Source organism: Hippichthys cyanospilos, chromosome 20, assembly GCF_059441005.1.
Source record: "Hippichthys cyanospilos isolate Australia breed blue-spotted pipefish chromosome 20, RoL_Hcya_1.0, whole genome shotgun sequence".
Taxonomy (NCBI): Eukaryota; Metazoa; Chordata; class Actinopteri; order Syngnathiformes; family Syngnathidae; genus Hippichthys; species Hippichthys cyanospilos.
This window is the reverse complement of record NC_142388.1, coordinates 477,284-493,336: the sequence shown is the minus strand read 5'-3', so window position 1 is coordinate 493,336 and position 16,053 is coordinate 477,284. Positions and strand designations below refer to the sequence as shown.

The following is a 16,053-nucleotide window of genomic DNA, read 5'->3' as shown; positions in this document are numbered from 1 at the left end:
GGGTGGTGGGGGGTCTTTGTGTGATACTATGTATCCAAAATGGATACCAGTACTTTACATGAATAATTTGCCTGGGGGGAAAATTGCATTATTCTCCAAGTGTGTGTGCCGCTGCCACCTTTTGACTTAAAAATGTCCTCTTTCAAACGAGCATATCTCTTTGCGACACGCGGCGCTGTGTGTGGTTTTTGACTGCCTCATTCCAATTTTGTTCTTTGTTGCTATCGTGTACTGTACGTCACTCCTAAATGAACTATTTGCTCATATGCTTTAAAAAAAATGTTCACGCCACACTGGCCTGTGGGTATGTCATTCTATACGACATGAACTCTTTGGCATCACGACGGTAGTCGGTCCATTTTACAAGGACGACGAGAATTCTTGTCGCTAGCAAGGAAAGAGTTTTGCCATTTCACCAAAGTCTTTCCGGGACGCTAGCCGACTAAGCGCTCGATTCAAATGAAACGAAAACGTTTACCGTCGCGACTGACCGCTTTCTTTGCACAGAAACGTGACGACGCATTCGCACAACCAATGAATCTTTTATTACTTGTTATTGTGTTAAAAAAAATGGACTCCTGTTGTCCCACCTCTTTCCTTTGATGGACACAAACAAAGACATCGGAGGCCACTTGCATTTTCTGTCTTTCTTTATGATTTTTTTTAATCAAGTGCACCAAAATGAGTCAAGTTGCTTATATATTAGTGTTTTCTTTTGAAACTGCCAGCTAACCCTGTAAGTTGACCCATTTCAGTCATGGTTTCACAATTTGGGACCTTGGCAGCTTGAAAACAATCATCTTTATTCAGCACTGAAAAGAGAGAAACGTCGAGTTTGAAATTGCTCTAATGTACATTTTCCTGTGTAAAAAATAGCTGGACGGTACATCAAGCAAATTTGTGAGTAGGAAACGTCCTTTTTGGTATCCGGCCGCTTACAATTGAACGGCGGGTCAAACAAACAAGTTGAATCCGGCTCGCCAGATGGTTTCGGAAAGTCGCATTTTGTGGAGAAATGAAAAACTTTTGCTTTGTGGTGAATAGTAACGCTCGTGTTTTATGATCCCGAGTGGTTTTGTACTATTTTGAAAAGAATCGTAGGTTTGAAAGCGTAGGTGCGGAGCCGCATTGTATGTCAAAGCTGCGCCCCCCCGCATGTTTTCCCCGCACACCCGATTCAAACCAGGGGCGTACCGGGAGCTTGAAAACGACCCCCATCCTTTGAATCGGGTGTGTTTGAGAGCGGGATTGAAGGAAAATGCAGGATAGCGCCCCTCCCGCGTTTTAGGAGTAGACGCCGTGACTTTCCGGGTCCAGCCCGCTGGAATAAATGTTCCTCCGCGCGGCTCGCAAGCCCCGAGGAGCTCCACGGCCCCGGCGTCATTCTTGAGGCCGCGATCGTTTCGCCGAGGCGGCGCCCAAGAGCGCGGAGGCTCCGCTTCTCTCCGGCCGTTCGGGCCGGCGCCGTCGTTTTGCTCCCGCGGGGGAGAACGGACTTTCCCGACGACGCGGCTCCGTTATTCTTCCCGACGCAAAGTCCGCCGGCTCGAAAAGCGTCGGCCTCCCCACGGAAAGCGGGCGCCCTCATCCCAAAGTCTTGAAGCGAGCCGGGGGTTCCGCGTCCAGCTTGCAGATGACCTTGTAGATGGCCTTCTTCCAGGACGCCTCTCGGTCCTTGCCCGCCAAAATGGCCGCGTAGAATTCTCGCAGCGTAATCTGGGCCACTTGAAGGAAGCGGTTGGGCACCTGCTTTCAAAGTCCCGTCCGTTAGAGCCCTCTCCGCCGACGCGCCTCTAGCCTAGTCTAAAACCGGCGCCGGCGCCGGCGCCAACCCGAGGTAAGTCCGGCCAGAAGATGCCGCCCGCGTCTTTGCGAGAAATGTTGAGCGTCAGTGCATGTCAACTGCGATTTCAGGCCTCCGCTTTCAGGGTTAGGGTCTTCGGATGCGCCTTTATCACCGTATGTCCCCGACCGCTCCGCGCTTGAGATTATTCTCGCGGACCGCGCCGTCCTTCCTCACGACAAAATGTCATATCGACGGCGGCGCCGTAATATCGGCCCAACAAAGCGCCGCGCGCTGAACGGACCGTTCAAAGGTCAACTTGCAAAACGCCGTTATTTCGGGGACCTCCGCCTTATGACGGCAATCCTACCGGCCCGTCCACATTTGTCTCCTTGCAGTCGTGAATGTGCGTACTCCAAGGTGGTGCTTCTCAACCTTTTTTCATTGACGTAACCCGCCGGAACGGAAAAGCTTTCAGCCAAGCGATCCCCGGCCGACCCGACGGGCAGACTTGAACTTTGGGACTGCTTTGTGAGCGGTTGGGCCCGGCCGCGGGCGTCGCGCTCAAGGCCCGGGGGGCCGCTTCGTAACATCGAATGCCGCCGACCGTCAAAGCCTTTTTTGAAATGGCGTTGCAGGCCACGCCATTTGCGATGTGCTACTAAAATGTGTACGGAGGGCCGCAAATGGCCCCCGGGCCTTGGTTTGGACACCCATGGTGTAACATGTCCTGTTTTCCATATTAAAAAAAAAAAAAGAGTGGGGTGGATTGCCCAAGTTTTCCTAAAGAGCCAGCTTGCGATTCTTCTCTCCCATGCATCCACTCAGCCCCACCCCACATGTACACCCGCGCACAGCTCGCTCTCTCACGCGCATAAGTACGCGGCCCCGCTGCCACGCCATGAATCCGCGGATGCAGAATGACAAGCGTTTTTGAAAACAAAAACCGAGTCCTGAATTCAAAACAAGCGAAACGCGAAGCGGCGAGGGAATTGCTGAAAAGTCTTGTGGCCGATCCACACTCTGAACGGCCGCGCGCGGCTAACGAGCGTTGGCGGATGCTCACCTGGAAGTGTCCGCCTTTGTTGTAGTGCATATCGAGCGCCCTGAAAAGTTGTGACTCTCTCCCCACAGAGAGCGGCGGGGTGCGGGCCGCCACGGCGCGCCGCGCAAACTTCTCCATCTGGATGTAGTAGAACTCGCGGAAGTTACTGAACCACTTGATGAGGCGCGAGGCGATGCGGCGGCTGAACTGCGGGAAGGTAAGTCCCGTCGGCAGAGAAAACAAAAAGTCCCTCCTGCTTTCAATAAGATGAGAAGCCAGAGCAAAGATTTGCGGCGCCCGCCCCCTTGTCTTACCTGCACGTCACGGAAACACGTTTTCAGCAGCGGCGAGCTTGGGTAACGCGTGTAGAAGAACATCAGCTTGGCTTTTTTCAGATGCGCGCCGGTCAGTCCCTCCTGAACGGAGCGCAGGTAAGGACAACGCCCCGCACTCGAATTGCGCAAATCAAGCGTCAAGACGGAAGGATACGTTGAGGATGTAAACGGGAGAGTTGAGAGCGGCGCCCGGCTCCGTCTCGACGCGCGGGAAGCAAAGGCGGCGCAAAACGGGCGGCTCGGCGTGACCGGACGCGCTCCGGGATGGGAATGGGGGCGAGGCTTCCCGCCCCGGCCGCTCGCCGTCGCGCCGGACGCCGTCCTCCGCGGCTTCCCGCCCCGGCCGCTCGCCGTCTCGGGACCCCGGGCGGTTCCGTCCGACCGCCCGGACCCTCGGCACCACCAAAGAAAGCGGCCGGCTTTGAACGTCCGGTCCCGGGCCGTCTCTTTGCGACCCCGGGATCGGCGGCGCGCCTTCGAAGACGGCGTCCACGCTGTCGTTCACGGCCCTGTAGAGTCGGTGCTTCAAAAGTTCCGCCGTGACCGCTCGGGGCCCGGGGCCGCCGGCGCCTCTTAGGGCCGCCTGGCATTTTGCCCCGATGGGATGGCGCGGAAGAGGAGGGAGACGCCCGGCGCTTTGTCCTTCCGGGCCGGAGCCGCAGTACCGGTCTCCGCGCCGCATAGCCCCTCGCCTTGACCTGGAGCAAAATGCCGCGGCGCTTTCCTAAACAAAAACGCACCAAATGCGCAAAAGCAGACGAGTCGGGCGTCATTGGCGAAATAGGAATTTCGATGTCCGCTTCGGCCTTCGGACAAACGAGCTCAAGGTCTTCGCCGTCGTCTCCCGGCAGCTAACAAGCGTATGAAAAGAAGGGATGGGTCAAGCGTGCGCGCCGTTGACCTCGCAGGGGAAAATTTGGACCCCCATCGGACTTCGCGGGGAAAGCGTAGAAAAAAGAAAAACCGCTAGGAGGCTACAGTATGGCACATCTTGTCAAAATATGATGACTCTCCATACTCCCTTCCAAATGCTTGCAAACGGGACGGAGGTCCAGAGCGGAGTCAGGCCGATGGCCATCCCGAGCATTCCAATCGGGCGCGTTGGAGGAGCGACAAACCCCAGCTCAGCGAACGTTTGGACATCCCGGGACGCAGCACCCAAAAGTTGCGCTACATGACGCGGATATGACAAGAAATATGAATTTCACTTCCTACCTGATGCGGAGTTGGGGACGGCGGTCAACAAGCTCCTCAAGGTCTCCGCGATGGCAGCGTTTGTCGCGCGGGCTCCTTTAAAAAGGGATGCGGGGGTGCGCGCGGGCGCTTGGCCGCGCCCCTTTGGAACGTGTTTGCTCAACTGCCGGCGGGTGGCGCTACTGCGCCTTATAACCAACTAATTGTCTGATGGCTGCCGTGTGGCCTCCCAAAAAGTTGAGGACGACGCCTGTGCTTCGTGCTTCGTTCTGCCGGCTTGGCCGCGCGAGTCGCTTCAATCTGCGCACTTGTAAGTCTTCCAAAACACTTTTTCGCTCACAAGCTAGGCGATGGCTATTGCTAACGTTTTAGTTCAAAGGGCGATCGCTCGTTCGCGAGGAGTACGTAGCAAAATTCCCAATTGTGTAGCAATTAGCCACGAATAAACATAGGTTTTAATGTTGAATACAAATCCGCAGCGCGTTCATTCCGCAAATTAAACTTTGTTGTGTTTTGCTCGCACGTCTGTTCATATTTTTGCCCGTCGCGGTCTATTTTTGAAGGGTACCGTTCGATGCGGCCGGAAGCTAAAATCGGGCGGCGTCGAATCGACGACCCGGGGGCCGGTTATGGCGGGCCCGGGGAATGCTTTTCCTAAAGTATCAAAATGAGCAGCGTTGTTTTTTTTTCTCGATACATTGAAAAACTTGTTTTGTGATTAAAAGGAAGTTAAAAGTGTTGTTGTGTTCGTTCTATTTTGGACAGTATCAAAAAGAATAAAAAATATAAAGTTGTAACAGTTATATCAATATAGAACAGGATTGTATTGGTCCGGCCCATTTGGGGATAGATTTTCCCCTTTGAGACGAGTTTGACACCCCTGATCCAAATGCTACTTTTTCTAATTGCAACTGTCGACATCTCAAATTTTCATTTCATATTTCTAATTTCACACATCGTTTTGACCTTTTAGAGCGGTGGTGTCAAAAATACTTGACCTCATTTGAATATTTCTTTATGTTGAATAGGTAATGTATTGGTTTAAACTAAAAACCGGAACAAACGGAGAATTCGGAGCGGACGATTCGTTGGGTTCCCTGAAACATTTTGCGCGCCTCGGATTTGACTTTTCCCAGTAGTCGCTTGTAAATGACCATTTTATTTTTCAGGTTAACGCTGAGCTGGTCACGCACTTCATCTTGTCTTTGTATTTTTAAGACTGGGCGAGTGAGTTCCTTGGGAGGATCACCCCAAGCCAAAGTAAGTGGGCTAACTTTTTCAAGCGTTGGTCGTCGCGCGTGCATACAATTCTTCACGAGCTCAAGTTTTGCGCGCTCCACCGCATGCCCAAATCGGCTCGGCGACGCAAGCCGGGTCTTTTTGCAGGCGCCGAGCCCATGGCCCGCTACGGCCCGCCGAGCGCGGGTTGCCCACCCCCGTTGTCGGTCGCGCCGCAATTCATCGGGTGCCAAAATCCTCCCCGGTGCAAACGCGCGGGGAGTCTTCAAAGCCGCTACTTGTTAGGCGCCCCGCTCTCGAGGATCCCCAAATAATGAGGGAAATCTTGAGGGCGGCTTGCCGCCGGCTTCGAGTGCGCGCAGCTGCCAGTGAACACCCCTCCAGGGTTTGTTTACTTTCATAATGGCGGGGACGGGGGCGCACAATGAGGCCCCGATGCACGTCTTTGTTTCCGTGCCAGCATCCGCGCAAATGTCCGAGGTAGTCGCAATTCATTAAGGTGAGCGCGACAACAACAACAAAAAAACAAAAAAAAACGCAATACCTATTAGCATGAGAATACGGCCTCCTCTCACATGTAATGATTTACTCGCAGCGGCGCTCGAGATTCCATTAGCCGAGACGCTGTTAATTGGCGCGGCGCGCGCCGGCGGCCGCGTGGAAACGGGAAGGCTTCTTTTGTGGCGTCTTGAAAATGTGGCGACAAGACGTCTTTGTGTCCGTTCACAAAACAAAGTAGGCCTGTTTGTTTTCATCGAGCCACATCAGAGGCGCCATTTACCTAAATTATTCCTGCGCCTTGCCTTCTTTTCATCAAATAGCACAATTAGATCAATGTTAGTCTAAGCGAGGCCTCTTTAATCCATCTTTCCCCAACGGGCGGTCCGCGGCCCCGTACCGGTCCCCGGATCGACTGGTACCGGGCCCTACCCGAAATAACCATGTTTTGGAACTGACTTGGTTCATCCTTTGACGCTTGACCCATTCCTGCTTTGTTTGACTTGTGTTTTTCGGCGCCGCCGTTGGTATTACTTTTCGTGGTGAGGAAGGAAGGCGGGGCTTCACGTTTTTCTGTCTCTCTGCAACAAAATGTGTCCCACCGCTGACTGTAAGGCCGATTTTCTTTGTAGTAATCTTGTCATTTATGATAATGAGTTTGCTTGTCCATCCGACAACTTGTGACTGTGGATAACGTGCTAGCTAATGTTAGCGTGTCATATAGTGCCGCCTTGTATGCGCTTAGCTCATTAGCGTTTTGGTTTGTGCCTGGTATTTCCCTTATTTATAGTGAATCAAATGAGTAGCATCGGCAGTTCGTGTTTGATTATATGCCCGATGTATCCATTTCATTTGTGATGAGGGCTCCCATTAGTCGTCGCCGCCCCCCCCCACCGGCTGTAGGTTGACAAAGCGGCCAGCAGAGGGCGCAAGACACCGCATCAAAATCTGCTTCCCTCTCCAGTTTGAGCGGACGCTCAGTTGTCCGAGTGATGTCGTGCGAAAGGAAGACAAAGGCAGGGCTCCTGTCCTTAGAAAATAGATTTTAATCTACTACTCTACAGAGTCATACATGGCAAATACATGTTCAGACATTGAAATACTGCTGATCTGAGGGGGGGAGTAACGCTTGTTTTCACAGCTGTTTGACAGCGCGACAAGAGACAAAAACTGTCATTGTAATAATCACATCAAGTGATCGAGGGACATTTCAGTTCATACGCGTTTGTTTAGAAAGCCGTATCAAAAAGGTACAAGAAAGACGGATGTAAACAGGCTTTATTTGGGATTATTTACGTGCTATTTCATGACGCCAGCGTCACCTCGGGTCGGATCAACCGGTCGCTGCCGTGGGGCCGTTCTCCGCCCGCGCATCGGGCCGGCGAAACGTGCGCGCCGTGTCCAGTTCAGTTTTGGTCCACTGGGTGCCCGTTGGTCCCTTTTTGCTTTTGTTTTTTTGTTGTTTTTGGACGAGGGGCACCGGCGACTCGGGCCCAGCCGTCGGAGGGTCCGAAGGCGTTTCCCGGGAAAACGTCCGCTAGGCCCCGCCTTCACTCTGCCTCCAGCAGGGGGCGGGCCTCGCCCTCGGGGGTCTTGACGCTGTCCGTCCGGACGATGCAGGTGGGCCGGTGCAGGTTGAGCATCACCATCAGCTGCTGCCTCTCCAGCCGCAGCTCCTCGATCTGGGCCTTCAGGTCCGAGTTGACCGTCTCCAGCCGCTCCGATTCCTGAGCGGGAAAGGGCCAGGTCGGCCGGCGTGGCGCTGGCCTCGCTCGGCACGCTCGCCTCGCTCGGCATGCTCGCCTCGCTCGGCGCTCGCTCGACTCACCCGCTGGAGGAAGTCCGTTCGCTCCTTCTTCTTGTTCCGGCAGCGCGCCGCCGCCACTTTGTTTTTCTCTCGCCTCCGTTTCCTCCTCTCCTCGTCTTCGTCCGTCTGCAATCGCGGCCGCGCAAGCGCTTCAAAGTTTTGCTTCCCGCCGTCATGGATCCTACCCTTTCTTTTCAAGGGCCCGTCTCACGGGGTTTCGATTTTGATGAGATTCTAACCGCGTCGCGATGTTAATTCCTCAATCTCGACACCCCCGTGCTGTTTTCCTTCCTTGACGCGTTTCTAAGAATTCCTCGCTCATCCGGCGCCCTCGGCTTCCCCTTTTTGCCCTCACCTCGGTCTTGATGGTCAGCGGCCTCTTTCCCAGCCTGCCCAGGAAGTGCAGCGGCGAGAACATGGCGCCCAGCTGGTGCAGGTCGGCCAACTTGAGCCGGTCCGTCAGCGTGGTGGCCGAGATGCCCGCCAGCGGGCCCAGGCAGGGCAGGGAGCCCGCCGCCAGCGAAGGGTCCGGAATCTGTCCCGGCATCGCGCCCCGCCCGCCCTCCGCGCCTGTCGGGACAAAAGCCGGGCCTTTCACTTTCGGCCGCCGCGTGAGCCTTTCCTGCCGTCGCGCGCCAACCTCTCCACAACTACGCGCGCGACCGCGCCGACAAAAATTAGCTTCGGTCTTTTAACGACGCAACCTCCATTTGTATCCAATTATTGTGCGGTGAAATTAACAGCTTGTGAAAAGCTCACTGTCAAGCAAAGGGAGCGCCCCCTAGCGGCGCACCCCTTCAAAAGCGCGGCGATGACCTGCGAGGCGTCCGATTTCAGAGACGGGGGCTTCCGCGCCCGCGCCGGTCGGACGACAAAGCCCTCTCAGAGGCCGGCGACAAAGAGCGCCATTGTGCTGCGCTCTCAAACAGCTGACTGTGCCGCGGGCCCCGCCAGCTGACGGCCCGGGATGGATGGCGAGTCGTACCCATTTCTTCTTTTTTTTCCTTTTCTTTTCTATAAGGCTCCATCCATTACAAAAGTCAATAAGCCGTAGAGGAAGGTTATGTAACTCGACTCGAACGCTCCTCCACCCGTGCACGCGGACTGTTTTTGCAGTCGGTCCCAAAAAACGCGCGCCCGCCCGTCGCCAATTCTCAATATAAACTTTTAGGAGAAAGACTTAACTCCTTCACTACCAAGCGGTATCGCAAAAGCCAAGTCCTACTGTAGCGTGCCAGACGTTTTCCGGCGTTTTGACGCACCTTTCAAGGTCGACAGAACATTTCATTGTATGACTACGTCGTTCAAAAATGTTCAGTGGCATCAGCCCTATCCATACATGTACAAATTTCGGGGGGGAGAAACTACGCCCCTTTACGTACCAAAACTACAAATGCAACTATAGCGAAAGTAACGACGCCGTATATATGAAATTGAAGTGACTTTTCGGGAGTCCAGGCTAAGCCGAGCATTGAAGTCATCCAAAGACTTGCGAATGTCGTGAGTTGTCCGCTAGCGCCACCCCGTGGTTTTGGGGTGTCAACACATACATTTCTATTGCGCCTCGTTCGTGAGACGCGATTGAAAGAGTTGATGCAAAGATAGAGGCAAATGCATGATCAAACACGGGGTTTGCAATATGTCCAAAATGGACAAGATTTCCAATGTTGAATGGCAGCAAATGAGCCCGACATGGGCTAAGTTTCACACCTATAGGTTGTACCTCTCCACCTCCCGTTTACAAGCATTTAGAAGGGATGGATGGCAGCCTGACATATTGACAGTTGTCATGTTTTGACAATCTGGTGCAATTCTTAGTCTCCTCGTGTTTTTTCAGCAAGCGCTTCCTTTGATATCGCACAGCAAAAACATCAAAAAGCCCGAGTTGGGTCAAAATTTCCCCCAGGGCTTAAGGGGAGCGCCGGCCTCGAGTGGCATCTATCCATTCATGATTAAAAAACAACGGGCGATAGTAGTTTACGTGACGAAAAATCTCGTCCGCGGCACCGAAAGAGTTAGCGGTCCACCTGCGCTGGCGGGGCTCATTTGGGCATTTCCGCTCACCTCCTCTTTCAGCGCGTCTCTGGGCGCGCGCCGGAGTACGGAGCCGATGTCAAACGAGCCTTTTCGTTATTTGGTGCCTCCCTTCCCTCTCTCATTTTTTTTCGGGCCTTCTCCCTCTCGCCCACTTCATGTATAAGTCCCATTTACGCGGCGCTTGGCAGCCGCCCGTTGTTTTTGCTGGAGAGGAAAGGACAAGGCGGCTCTGGTAAAGATCTTTCTCGAACAAAATGGACTCTCTGTTGCGAAGGAGGGGGCCCGGGACTTTTCCTTTCGCCCGCTCGCAAACGGGGAAGCTACGAGGGGGCGGGCCGCGTCGACGGAGCCGCCCGCCGTCACCGTGGCTAAATTCGGCTCAACTTGGCAAAGTCGGTGAAAAATCGGCCGCGTTTACGCCGAGGATACCTCCCGGCCCGCCGCCGCTCCGTCCGAATATCGGCCTCCGAATGCCCCACATCGGCTGTCGGAGGTTCGGGCGCAGCGTGAAAAGTCTGGCCAGAAGGCAGCACGATGCAATCATTAGCCGGCCGTTTATTCCTGCGCGCATATGGGAATGGAGTATTATCTCATGCGGAAACACTGACGTTTTCCCCTCCTACGCGAACGCGCGGCCCGAAGGCGATTAGCGCTCGGGGGTGGAGGCCGAACGCGGGGAAACTCGCTTTCTGTTTACTAACATTGCCAATTCGCGGAGGAGCAAGACGGATGAAAACTACTTTTTCAAAAAGTCACCCCCGGCTTTTTTTTTTTTTTTTTTTTTACTCTTTCAGTGCCTAGCGTTATCGGAAAAGGCGGGGTGCCCGGTGTATTTAGCGTTTTCACGATTGCGAACGATTGATTTCCTTTCCCGACTTACAATTCCAAATGTGCCGTTTGTCGTATGTATGGCAACACCGCCATCCAACGGTCACAGTTATCGCTACATTTAGCTTCATGTTAAAGGAGCACTCGTCATGCTATTGCGCATTTTAGGAATCGATTGTTCTGGCAATTTCCATCTGCTTTATTACGGCGACGGACGGCCGAGGTTAGACCGGAACCTCCGTGGACTGCGATGTAGGGAGCGGGCGGAGGAGAAGCTGGAGCGGTGGAGGTTGGCCCCCGGAAAGAGAGGAAGGGAAGTGGACAAGCTCAACTGAATCAACAGCATCACCTAAATCAGTTCCCAAACATCATTATTGCGGGTGCGGCCACGCGGACCGGCACCGGTTGATTCAGGCTGCGGACCGGCCGGCCGTCGGGGACCTCGGCTTTCTCGGAGGCACCTATACTTTTGGCCTTCATTTTTGTTCCAAAAAAAGTGCGTCTGGGGGATTACAGTTGGCGATTGTAGTACTTATGCGTGTGGGTGTTTGGCTCATTAGCAGAAAATTGCCTTGCTCTTAATTTCACCTTTTGAGTCTCGGCTCTCGACGGCTGCCAAGTTTACGAGGGGCCGGACGACTAAACCTCCCCGCCAACAATTTCACGCGCACCATATTAACGCCGGCGGTGTGCTTTCACCCTCGCCGGAGTCGTACTCTTACGAATGGCGAAAGGCGCTTTTCGACAGCCGTCCGACTCCCCGCGGACCTGGATTAAATTGGGGGGAAAAAAAGTACGCCGCTTGCCATCTGTGACGAATGCAACGCGCGATCCCCGCCGATGCGATTGCGGCCGGGCCCCAAAATGTGATTTATTGCCGCCTCGCGAAGCAATCGTTGGGGATTATGTAACGCACGCTTGTCGGTTGAACATACTTTGTCCCGCGTTTCGTCATCCGTCCGAGCAGACGCCGTTTTCGCCCCGCTTGCTCACGTAGCAGTTATTATTTTTACACAATGACCCCCCCCCCCCCCCCCCCCCCCCATCCGCTCTCTTCTCTTCTCACCCTCGCCCCACGGCGGCGCTAATACGAGCCGGCTCGCCGTTGCATAGTTGGCCGACGCGCCTGCAATGCGTCTGCAGCGCGCGCGCCGATCGCAGCTCCCCGCAGACGCACTGGAAGGCATTTCCACTCAAAATAAACCGCGTGCGCCCACGTCCAGCCTCTCAGCACCTCCAGCTTTTTTTTTTTTTTTTCTTTTGCGCCAAACCCTCCCATGCTTGTGCTTGGCAACGACACAAATAAAGACACAAAAGGGAGGGCGCACGTCGCACATGGCGCGGAGCAGCTGGAGAGTGAGACGCTCACAAATTTGGAAAACACTGAACCTTTGAACCCGCCATCAACATCATACTCGTCATTCTACCCTCGGCCTCAACTATTCGGGGCGCGCCGCTAGCTCGCCGGCCTTTGCTAACCTGGACGCAGCTCGCTAGCCTCACCGGCATCCGCTAGTCCGACTAGCCTTTGCTAGCCTCGCCGGCCTTCGCAGGCCGCGCCGCACCGGCTTTTGTAAGCTCGACCAGCCTCATTTACCTTTGCGAGCGTCAGTGACGTTAGCTAGAGCTTGCTAGTCTCGCCAGCCTTTGCGAGCCTCACCAGCTTTTCCTAGTCATAAACCTAGTCCCAGTCACTCAACCTTTGCCGGGGTTTGCCAGCCTCGCTAGCCTCGCTAACATTTCCTCGCCTCGCTAACCTTTGCAAGCCTCAAGAACTTTAGCTCTCGTTTGCTAGCCTCGCCAGCCTTTCCTGGCTTCACTAGCCTTTGCCCGCCTCAGCAGTGTTTCCTAGCCGGCGCTCGCTAGCTTCCCCGACCTTTGCGAGCCTCACCCGTGTTGGCTAACCTCGCCGGCATTCGCTTGGTTTAGGCCGGCGGCGTCAAAGTAAGCAAATAAACATTATGAGAACGAGGCGGACCGCAGTCGCATGCGGTCGGCTTTAGCGGCACCGCACAACGGGTTGCTTAAATCCAAAAGTTTGGTTAATGCTCAATACTTACTCAGAGAGAAGCTCTTCTGTCAATGATGCAAGTGTGTTCGCACACTGTGGAGAAACAGGATGATTAATTAGCTTCCGATTATTTCACGTCAGAAAAGTTTGCCATTCCTGTCATACGCTTGAGCTAAGAAGAGTCGACATACCCCACTGGGTAAGTGGAAAAAATGCCATTGGGATTTGTTTTAGTGCCACAGAATATTTTTGTTTTAACAATTGTGCAGCTCTGACCTGGATCGGAGTTCAATTTTTAAAAATTAAATACTCGTTTTGACTTTTGAAAGTGTGAACCCTCAGTCCGGATATGTACGTCAATTTGCATAACTTCAGGCCTCGAGGGCCGATATCCTGCATGTTTTCAGTTTTTGTCTCAACACGCCTGATTCAATTTATTAGAACAATTTCCTGCACAGTTTACTAATGAGTTAATCGTTTGAATCAGGTGTGTCGAGGAGAGAAAACTTGGAAACATGCAGGATACCGGCCCTCGAGGACTGGAGTTTATTCATGACTAAAAGAAGAAGACAATTCAATCCATTTCAAAAGCAGAAGAAGGTTTCTTCCACTGTGTGTGAAATCCCATTTATGAAGATACACATTATTGATCCTTAAGGAACGCTTCAAAATAAGGAAAAACTATTTGCTTAATCAAATTGAACAGAAATCTCTTACGTAACAATTTATCAAGTGAGCTACACAGTGTAAACAGTGCAGAACTGTTTAGCATGTTTTATCATTTTGAAGAGCCCATTGCTTCCTTTCACTTTTCTGCGTGCGGCCTTTAAATTCAAAAGTTTGGACGGACAACACCAGACGCGATGCATTCACGTCGGACTCCGAAGGAAATGCTTCCTTCAATCGCGTGTAACAACAACAGCAACGGGGTCGCAATTGTCCGATCGTGATCGGAAATCTCCGCTTCGGATCGCGTAAAGTGAGCGGAGCGCCTGGAACTTGGCCTTACATAACGCCTTCGCCGGCGGGATAACCCACGCGCACGCAGTCCGTCTCGAGCGCCTTCAAATTCGGAGCGACTCGCGCAAGTCGGCTTGTTGTTGTTGTTGTTGTTGTTGTTAGCGTAACGGGGGAGCGCGCCAAACGCAGCCATTCTTCATACATTTGAAACGAGCCCAAAGTTTGGGAATTGGCGGATAGGATATGTGGCGGATATGATTAAATAACGCGCAATAACGTCCCTAAAAACGATTCGGCGACCTCTAAAAGAGGAAGAAAGGAAAATCGACTTGACGGTTCGCGCGCTTACCTGTTGTGCGCCCGAACAAGAGATGCAAATCAAAATCAAAACAATCCGATAGGCGGGCGCGAGCCTCGTGGTTTTGGGGTTGTTTCCCCCACCTCCCCCCCCCACCCCCTCAAAGAGTCGGCGCCGGGTCCGGGGACTAGCCCGAGTGGTTGCATCAGCCCGCTTAAGTAGTGGGCCAGGTCTCGGAGAGCTTCGGAATGCGGAAGTGGCCGAGCCAGACGTAAGCGTGTGCGGTGAAGGGGCGGGGCTGAGGGCGCCCGGCTGACTCCGCCCCTTAGCAACCAAAAACATACACACAAGCCGCGGAGGAACGCTTTCGCCTCTCGCGCTGCGTACAAACAAGCTACACGATCTAATAACAGAAAGGCGTCACTGTCACTTTTTTTTTTTTTTTTTTTTAACTCCATAGTCCGATCCAGGCGTGACAAAAATAGAGCCAATCTGTTGGATACTGTTGCAAATGAGAATGCGCTTGCAGGGATGTCAACTTGCTACATTTGAGCCTTTCTTCCATCAGTGGCAAACTGTTGTACGTTTAATCGTAATGTTCGTGTTTCGCGATTAATAGTGATGTCGCGCTGACGCTATTCTAGACAGCGGTAAAGAATAATACATTGAAATTGTTGTTTGAAAGTTGTATGAATATATCCAGTACCATCATCTTATTGGTGCGGCCCACTTGGTAATAGATTTTCCTCCACCCGTGGCCGAGGCTCAAGAAAGATTGTTTTTTAGTGCACCTCAACGCTAGAAGAACGCAGAGGCTCAAAGTCAGGCTGAAATGTGGAACGCTATCTCAAACAAGACGGAAGCAACGTCAACTAGGCCTTTTGTGAGATGTCCTCAAACAAGGCGCAATTGTGACTAGCAAAATACTCGAGGAGAGTCGAAAGACAAATAAGGATGGCGCTTTTGCAGATTTAGGGCGCGCGACTTGTCGGGCCAGCTGCGATAACACCAATTGGAGCTGCGTGCCAGTCATTGAAAAAGGCGAGATCGGCTAATAAAAAGCCAGTCAAATGACTCTTGTGTAAGCCTTCAAATAAAAGAGGAAGTTAGCATCAACGCTCCTCATGCCAGCAAAAATAAGGAATAACGCACAGTCGATATACACTAGATTACAGATACTCTACTTCTATACTGTATGTATACGGGGGTCACAAGGCAGCTACTGTAAGTTCTGTACCGTAAGCCTACTTAACCCCCGGGGGAAAGTTCCACCCAACTCGGGCTTTAGGCTGGTTTTAACGTGCGATATCAAAGGAAAAGCATACCAAAAAAAACCCGCGTGGATCGTCAAAATATGTCAACTTTCAGTACGCCGTCCCTTCTAATCGCTTGCGAACGGGAGGCCGGGAGGTCCGCTCTCTTACTGCCAGTTCAAATTGCAAATATTGTCAATTTTGGACGCCCATGCACCCATTTTTCCTTTCAACGCCAACTGGCGAACCGGGCACGTGCCTGAAAAATTACAGATGGTTTTAAGTAATACTCATCGGTAATATTAGTAATAGTAGTAATGTAATCAGTTATTACCATTTCAAAACCGCTAAAGGTGGATTTCAGACCACTCTCGACCTTTGTTTCATTTGACCAATCTGTGAAGAATTTTGTCCGTCTTGAATGTGTTCTCAATTGTTCCACCCAAAGCATGCCATCGGGGTTATTCCGCCCCCCGTCCCCAAGAGCCCCGCTCACTTCCTTTTTTTTTTTTTTAAGCTTCTAATTTGGCTCTGCTGTGATTTATGTCTGGCATGTGTGCGGGGGGGGGGGGGGGGGTCGCGTGTGTGTGCGTCACAGTGGATCCAAACATAGACGCGCAAGACATTTCGGAGGTGGCAAGCGGGCCCGCCGTGGTAAAAGTTGCCTTACCCGGGACGCAGTGCTCTCAGGGACGGCTTTTTGGCCCAATTCCGCCGCGTGAAGTAGAGCAGCGGGTTATGGCCGGGCTACCACAACGAGGCGCT

General features: G+C 52.8%; 2 protein-coding genes across 6 annotated transcripts; both read right to left on the bottom strand.

The window, feature by feature from the left end:
- Positions 1–643: 643 nt before the first annotated feature.
- On the bottom strand, positions 644–4,622 carry LOC148406785 (uncharacterized). 3 transcript variants are annotated; one of them, XM_088403427.1, is made up of 5 exons: positions 4,379–4,622; positions 3,318–3,861; positions 3,143–3,244; positions 2,850–3,035; positions 644–1,749 (listed from the first exon to the last, which is right to left on the bottom strand). In XM_088403427.1, exons 2-5 carry the CDS (start codon positions 3,843–3,845, stop codon positions 1,585–1,587), a joined length of 981 nt encoding a protein of 326 aa, XP_088259553.1. In that variant the 5' UTR covers positions 3,846–3,861; positions 4,379–4,622; the 3' UTR covers positions 644–1,584. The 3 variants fall into 3 exon arrangements, with proteins under 3 accessions (XP_088259553.1, XP_088259552.1, XP_088259554.1); XM_088403426.1 differs by having other exon boundaries at positions 3,318–3,887; positions 4,379–4,447; XM_088403428.1 differs by having other exon boundaries at positions 644–1,746; positions 3,318–3,887; positions 4,379–4,447.
- Positions 4,623–7,117: 2,495 nt separating this feature from the next.
- On the bottom strand, positions 7,118–14,250 carry LOC148406784 (jun dimerization protein 2-like). Of its 3 annotated transcripts, XM_088403433.1 has the most exons (6): positions 14,087–14,250; positions 12,827–12,870; positions 9,966–10,142; positions 8,257–8,471; positions 7,923–8,027; positions 7,118–7,821 (listed from the first exon to the last, which is right to left on the bottom strand). In XM_088403433.1, exons 4-6 carry the CDS (start codon positions 8,446–8,448, stop codon positions 7,645–7,647), a joined length of 474 nt encoding a protein of 157 aa, XP_088259559.1. In that variant the 5' UTR covers positions 8,449–8,471; positions 9,966–10,142; positions 12,827–12,870; positions 14,087–14,250; the 3' UTR covers positions 7,118–7,644. The 3 variants fall into 3 exon arrangements, with proteins under 3 accessions (XP_088259559.1, XP_088259558.1, XP_088259557.1); XM_088403432.1 differs by having other exon boundaries at positions 8,257–10,142; XM_088403431.1 differs by lacking the exon at positions 9,966–10,142 and having other exon boundaries at positions 14,087–14,240.
- Between the last annotated feature and the right edge of the window lie 1,803 nt (positions 14,251–16,053).